This window comes from Orbicella franksi, chromosome 15 (genome assembly GCF_964199315.1).
Source record: "Orbicella franksi chromosome 15, jaOrbFran1.1, whole genome shotgun sequence".
NCBI classification, from domain to species: domain Eukaryota; kingdom Metazoa; phylum Cnidaria; class Anthozoa; order Scleractinia; family Merulinidae; genus Orbicella; species Orbicella franksi.
Window position 1 is genome coordinate 15,144,112 of NC_138159.1, and position 7,558 is coordinate 15,151,669.

At 38.9% G+C, this 7,558-nt stretch overlaps 1 protein-coding gene and 1 pseudogene across 2 annotated transcripts; one reads left to right on the forward strand and one right to left on the reverse strand.

Annotated features, from left to right (window-relative positions):
- Positions 1 to 315: 315 nt before the first annotated feature.
- On the forward strand, positions 316 to 3,286 carry LOC145469902 (recQ-like DNA helicase Blm). Its single transcript, XM_081453715.1, has 2 exons — positions 316 to 1,008; positions 1,403 to 3,286. Exons 1-2 carry the CDS (start codon positions 383 to 385, stop codon positions 2,532 to 2,534), a joined length of 1,758 nt encoding a protein of 585 aa, XP_081309841.1. The 5' UTR covers positions 316 to 382; the 3' UTR covers positions 2,535 to 3,286.
- Positions 3,287 to 3,347: 61 nt separating this feature from the next.
- LOC145469665 (uncharacterized) lies at positions 3,348 to 7,192 on the reverse strand (annotated as a pseudogene). The gene is made up of 2 exons (XR_014042352.1): positions 5,873 to 7,192; positions 3,348 to 5,246 (listed from the first exon to the last, which is right to left on the reverse strand). The product of XR_014042352.1 is annotated as an uncharacterized LOC145469665 (transcript).
- Between the last annotated feature and the right edge of the window lie 366 nt (positions 7,193 to 7,558).

Genomic DNA, 7,558 nt, shown 5'->3' on the forward strand with positions numbered 1-7,558 from the left:
TCCCGGATGTGGTTTCCTATGAATTTTACGAGTGGACTATTTTCCACTAAAACAGTCGTGTCTATATAATGAAACTTGATATCTCACGAGTGAGCGCAACGAACAAGTGAGATATAAAGTTGAACACGAGAAGAGAAATTCCATATCTACAAGCAGTCATGTATTATTTTGTTTTTTATATCAACAAATTAATGACGACTTTTTGGCGATTTTCCGAAGATTTCCGAACACTTTCCAAGTCTCCGAAGATTCTCCAAAAGTTGTCCGAAGGCCAGACAAACGTTTTCCAAACATTTTCCGAAAATTTCCGCAACCTCGTTCCCAGGGTCTTTTCCCTGGCTTGGGGGTGGGGCGGGAAAAGGCCCTGGGATCGGCTGGTCACATGATCTCAGAACACCCAAATATCTTGGGTGTACTAAATTATCATATGTTAAACGGAACTTTCAAGATGGAGGTCTCGTCGAGTGAACCAAAGTTTTTGTCAGTGCTTCGTCGAGTCGGATTTTCCTTAAATAACGGTAATTTTCCACCTTTAAATTTAAAACCTCTTCAAATGAAGTGTTTTGAATATATGCTGAAAGGTCAGGATGTTATTGGAGTCCTACCTACTGGATTTGGCAAGTCAATGCTCTTTCACCTTCTACCTCATCTTATTCCTGTGAAGACCACCAAGAACATAGTTATTGTGGTATGTCCATTAAATTCCATCATTGAAGATCAGCTGAAAGTCTTAAAAGCTCGCAGGATAACCGCTGATGTCTTACAGCTTGCTGTAAACGAGAAGGAACCGGCCGAGAACTTGTTCGGAAATGAACAAGAACCAAGCGAGCACGTGGTCCTGGATTCAACGAAGTTTCCTCGAGATGTTGTTAATGGCAACACTTTAATTGTATTCGCCCATCCAGAGGCTCTATTAAGTAAGGAAGGTCGAGAGCTAATGGGAAGCAAAGTCTTCCAAGAGAATGTTGTTGCCTGCATTGTTGACGAAGCTCACTGTGTTGAATTATGGTAAGTGCGTAAAATGTTCATTCCTTGTCTATTCATGTCATGTTTGTTACAGACTTAGCTAATTTCCGGGAAATCTAAATCACGGTTACGGCACCGACAAGTATTTACATTGCGAATACAATTCGGAAAAAATCTGCTCTATTCTCTTTCTGTTTACAAACGATGAAAATTTTACTCTATGAACTATATTGATAATTCATCAGTGAATTCTATGATATTTACACTGCTTATTGGAACATCATACATTGTCTCCATGCCATGCTCTTACAGCTGAACCATAATAACAAGATACTACTAAGTAAACATTCTTACTCTTAAACAAAAATTTTGTTAGTATGTCTCATTGCACTTATGTTTAAAGATTTGTAGCTCAGGGTTTCTTTTTCTTTTTCAGGGGTGAAGATTTTAGAAAAGACTTCAAAGACCTGTCAGTGTTGAAGGCATTCTTTCCCAATGTACCCACAATGGCTCTGACAGCAACAGCACCACCTCGTTTATTGAGAGACTTGAAACAAAGTCTGCAATTGAAAAATGACTGTAAAATTGTTGCTCGAAACCCTAACCGAGTGAACATATACCTGGACAAGAAAGTGCGTCTGAGTAATCATCATGGGAATGAAGGTTATGACAGAATCCTTAAACCCATAGCCAATGAACTGGCAATTCAAAGAGAAAACTACCCAATGACAATCATTTACCTGAAACTGAAATACTGCGGATATGCTTATGGCTTATTTGAAAGAATATTGAAAGCCAAACAGTGTGTTGGAGAAACATTAGAACCCACTGCAAGACTGTTTGCACAGTTCCATGCCCCCCAAACGAGTCGCATGAAGAAAGACATAATATCAGAAATAAAGAAAGAACAATCGAGGGTGAGGGTGCTATTTGCAACATCAGCACTTGGCATGGGTGTTGATGCTCCTTACGTGACCAACATCATTCACATAACACCACCAAGTAGCCTAGAAGCTTACATGCAAGAAATTGGTCGTGCCGGCCGTACGGGACTTTCATCATGTGCTACACTTTACTACAATAACTCTGATATTGGAAATAATAGAAAACATGTGGAAGAATCAATGAAGTCATATTGTAGATCAGAAGACACCTGTCAAAGGAAACTCCTTCTGGATTACTTTGGATTCTCCAGTGTTCAACAAGAGAACTGTTGCTGCATATGCGATGACAAGTTCAAAACAACTGAAGAGGATCTACCCCAAGCTATTAGAAGCAAGGTCAGATTTCTATCTAACGATAACCGCGTTATCCTTGAAAGGTTAATAAAGAGTGCAATTTCTGACCACGAGTCCAAAGTGGCATCAGAGTGTTCAACGCTATTTGACATTTCTGTAGATAAGAATCTGGCTGCAAAGGTTGTGGAGGGAGTGGAATTTATTGAGTCAGAAGCAGACTTGTTGAAATCATTTGGCATATGGGATGAAACCTGTTCTTCTCAGATCTTTTCACTTATATCTGCACACACTGTTATGTGTAAAACTGAAATGGACTCCGATGATGATTAGAGCATCAACTTAAAATGTTCTGTTCGCCGATATCTGAGCATACTCCTGTTGACATGTCGAACTAAAATGAACTCCGAAGATTAGAACATCAACATAAATTGTAAATTCTGTCAACTACTATAGATATATCTTGATTTATTCTCTTAAAACACACTATTGATATTTAATTATTTCCGTGTTGTTGCCATGACACTGATCAGTTTGTCTACATTTGTTCTTTTCGCTTATATCTGAGCACAGTACTATGTGTAGAACTGAAATGGACTCTGATGATGATCAGAACATCATAAATTGTAAATACTGTGAACTGCTATAGATATATCTGGATTTACTGTCTTAAAATACACTATTGACATTTAATTATTTCTGTGTTGTTGCCATGACACTGATCAGTTTGTCTACATTTCACATATCACACATATCTGAGCACAATACTATGTGTAGAATTGAAACGAACTCTAAAGATGATCAGAACATCATTATAAATTGTAAATACTGTGAACTACTGTAGATATTCCTTGATTTACTCTTAAAATACACTATTGATATTTAATTATTTCTGTTGTTACAATGACACTGATCAGTTTGTCTACATTTGTTCTTATCATGCATATATGATTATCTCAGCACAATACTAGATGTAAAACTGAAATGAACTCTGATGATGATCAGAACATCACCATAAATTGTAAATACTGTGAACTTTGATTTACTCTATTAAAATACACTATTGATATTTAATTAATTATGTTGTTACCGTGACATTGTTTTTGTTTTTTTTACATTTTGTTCTTTTCGCTTATATCTGAGCACAATACTATATGTAGAACTGATGATCTCTGATGATGATTAGAACATCATCATAAATACTGTGAACATTGATTTACTCTCCTAAAGAACACTATTGATTAACTAGGCCCTCAGTGATCTTCATTTAAGTGTATGTCTAAGTTGATAACTCTTCCAAGTGTTTGGCTAGCCACTGATGATAGTCCACAATGTTTAAATACCTTAGAGGAGACCTTTTAATGTCAGGGAAGCTGTCATGAAATCTTGCTGGTATATAATTGAAAGGACTCAATCGCAATAGGTCAGACACCATTTCTTTCTCATCTTTAAGTGAGTCACGTGTTGTATGTTGCACAGATGTCTTGTGGATCCCTACAGAACAGTCAAATTCTTCTACAATCTGATGGATGCCAGTGGTTGCTTTGCAGACCTTGCTTATAGAGTTCAGGGTTTTGTTTGGTCCCTGCCTCTGGACAATGCTTTTACTGCAACGGTTAGAAATTTCTTGGGCCCATTTGAACTGTTCAGCCAGGCGTGGAGTTAATAGGCACTCAATTTGGGCTATACTCACAAACATTTCAATGGCATATTTGCTGTAAGCCCCCATTGACTTGAAAACTGACAGCAAGAGTTTTTGGTTGATGAGATTTCTGCTGCCATCTCCCTCTGCTGCAGTGTCCTTCATTTGCATGACAAGAATAGCCAGGAAAATAAAACAAAGGGCATAATTCTTGACATAGTCATCATCATTGCAGCAGTCATTGACATCTACTTTCTGTAAAAGGAACTTGTCAATGAACTTGCCAAAAGCATCATCAAAGTATTTCTTCTTGTTTTCTAAGGTCTCACGCGCAATGTTTTCTGGGAATTTATGTAATGAGGGCCTTTCCTCAAGGTCTGACATCCCAAAAAAGTTCAGGGCAGCAGTTACTATATAGGCTTTCCCCACACTGAGGAACAACTCTTCGCTTCCTTCATAGGAGTCAAGAACTTTGGAAGGGGTAGCATTCCTCCTATTGTATTTCTCCCTGAAGTACTTTAAGGTGCCAACTTGATTGACAGACTCTGCTTTGTGAAGAAATGAGTATGAATACTGTAAAAGGGATGCTTTGGTATGCCACATCACTGGTTTAAAGGGCGAGCAATGTTCAAAACGATCAGCTGCTGTGTGCGAACCAGACAGCAAATCTTTGGCACCTGCAAATCTCACACGAGTTAGCTGATCACCTGCAAATGCAATCTTCATATCTCTCATTGGGTCATCATGGGTGTCTTGTTGGTGTGCATTTGTCTGTCCAGGTGCTGCAGTTCCTTCAGGAATTGGTGGATTATCTGTGTGTGGCATTTCATCTAGCAGCCCTGCTTGAACATAGATTTCAGCAATCCACTTTTCATAGGTTCTTAAAATGTTAACACAATCATCATACTTTGCTTCATTTGCATTGATGATTGGCAGGCTTACTATGATGGACTTCTCTGACATTTGTTGTACTCATGAGAAATGTGCTCGGGGATAACAGCTTTCAAGAACTTAAATTTGGGAAAGAACTCAAGAACAATTCGCCCAACAATGATTTCGGCACATTCTGCATACCTTTTCCATTCTGGTACATTTAAAGAAAAATTATGTCGAGGGAAATCTCTAATGTTGCCTTTGGGGCTGTCATTGGGCAAGTGATTGAAGTCGATTCTGTTTTCAATCAGGTTACTGGCAAACAAGTGCAGATCATCATTCTGGATTTCCTTTCTCATGTGACCCTTCAAAATTTTCAGGTCCCAGTTGTCACCAGTGCCTCGGAACACACTTCCTTTCTTTACTTGCTGCACCACTATATCCGAAAAGTGACCTCCTAAGAGCTTTAGCAGGGTATCCCTTCTCCCAGTCGACAGGCACACCCCAAGTTTATTCAGTCGTTCTTGAAGCTATTACAAGGGGAGCAGAAATAAAAGTGTCAAACTCAGCATACATGCAATACTGATCTCTTATTTTCAATTCATTGCAAAGATCACTTATTATTATATGGACATGAGTGTTCTACTGGAAATGTAATACACATAAAATCCATACGAAACTAAATCCAGGACCCAAGTGGCATATTGGCCATATCCCCGCTAGTGAGGATATTTATGACTTTCATGGTTGTGCTTATAAACAGTTAGTTGTCTATACATGAAAAGACAACTGATTACATGGTGTGTCAAAACAATATTTTTCTCACTCGCTGCACTCGTTTGTAGAATCTTGCTTTACCACCCAAAAATAAAATTCATATCTTCACGCCGCTGTGTAAATATCCTATACATTACATGCTTTTTAATTAATTCTTCAAATACAATCTCAATCACAGCCTAACTAATGACTCACTGTTGACACCAAACTACTAAACAATAACAAACGTTCTGTCAAGCTTTGTATAAGAAAAGAGGATCAACCATAGATTGTATTCAATGTATGAATTGATACCACTCACGCAGTGGGAGTAAGGGACATAATAAAGGAAAGCAATGAATTTTTTATACCTCATCAACTTATAAATTATATTACTGACCTTTTTGGTACATCCACCTTCAATGATGAGAACTGTATTCACACGTTTCACCAGGTTGAGTTCATGCCACCTCTCGTTCATAAGGATCGAGTACAAAAAACTGTACTTTACTTGAAGCTCAAGCTTTGTTTCTGCGACGGAGTTCTCCTTGCCAGACACTGCGTTCATGAGCTCAACAAAGAAAGGGAGGTTCGTCTTCAATTCAAGCCAAACTTTGCTGAAATCAAAGTCTTTCATGCTGTCATAATCATTTCCATATAAAATGGAACCTTGAGAACGCTTGCACAGCTCTGCACACGATGTTTTCAACTCCTCACTAACGATTTTCTTCAACTCTTTCACAACACTTGGACAGTGATCTTTCAAGATAGCCGCCAGTACAATTGCATCCTTGTGGCTGACAGCTTGTACAATCATTTTCAGCTGTCTTTCAGTCAATAACGACTGCCCTTCGAATAATGATGTACAGTCATTGTCTCCTGTTGATTTAGGCCTTAGAACAGTTGCAGCTTGCTGAGTTGGAAGTGAAGGCTGCTCTACCGAACTTAATGTCGTTCGCCTCGACAGCTGATCCAAGGAAGTGATTGTGCAATCATGTCCTTTTGATTTAGACATTGGCACCGCGGTCACGCCGGTAGCATCTTGCGGTGTTGAGAAAGACGACTGTTCTGCAGACGTCGAAGTATTTCTTCTCGGCTGATCCGTAGAAGAGGCTGAGCAGTTATCTCCGGTTGATTTAGGCATTAAAATTGTCGCAGCTTGTGGAGTTGAGAACGAGAGCTGCTTTCTTGTTGGTGTGATTGGCTTCGACGGCTCATCCACGTGCACAGAGCTTTCGGATGGCATATTCGATGATAAACGCTTCGACGGCTGAAGCGAAGAAGGTGACAGCTGAACGCATCGCTTTACAGCATATTCTGAGCTTTGATCCAACGGTGTATTCTCTATGGATTGGGCTCTCTGAATAAACTGTTCCATCTTGTTCACGAACGAAACACAACCCCTACATAAAACCTTTGACCTCATATCGTCTTCCGAAATTTTTATGCCACACGTTTTATGGACTTTGGCGCACAGATCTTTTGATGAACCAGCTTTGCTGAATATTCGAAGCATATAGCGACTCTCATGAGAATCACCACAGAGTCTGCAAACTGGATTGCGAGGAGAAATCTTCGTCGGAGTGGACATACTTTCCGCCATTTTTATTTCGACATAATGCATAAATTATCTTTATTTGGCCAAATTTTGCATTAATTATTTAAAACAATCAACCAATCAATATGAAGGATTCACCGGCCGATCCCAGGGCCTTTTCCCGCCCCACCCCCAAGCCAGGGAAAAGACCCTGGGAACGAGGTTGAAAATTTCCGAAGATTAGCAAAGATATCCGAAGATAACCGAAGATTTTTGAGAAAGAACCGATGATGTTTCGATCATACAGCAACATATCTAAGTACTTTTTAAGGGATTATGTAACCATAGCAATGGTAATCTTTTCACTTGTGAAAATAACATGTTATTTAAGAAATTATTATTCCATTTTAAAACTATAAATAAGACCCTCGAACACGTGAAAATAACATTTTCACGTGGTCGAGGGTGATGTTATTTTCATTTGTGAAGATATCATGTTTACGTGTGAAAGCTCACCTGATATTTCACTGGTATTTATATAATAAAATG

Excerpts from the sequence above, each read along its gene's own strand:
- LOC145469902 (XM_081453715.1), top strand. The coding sequence starts at position 383 with ATGATCTCAGAACACCCAAATATCTTGGGTGTACTAAATTATCATATG. Across the intron at positions 1,009-1,402 it reads GCTCACTGTGTTGAATTATG|GGGTGAAGATTTTAGAAAAG; the intron begins GTAAGTGCGTAA and ends TTTCTTTTTCAG.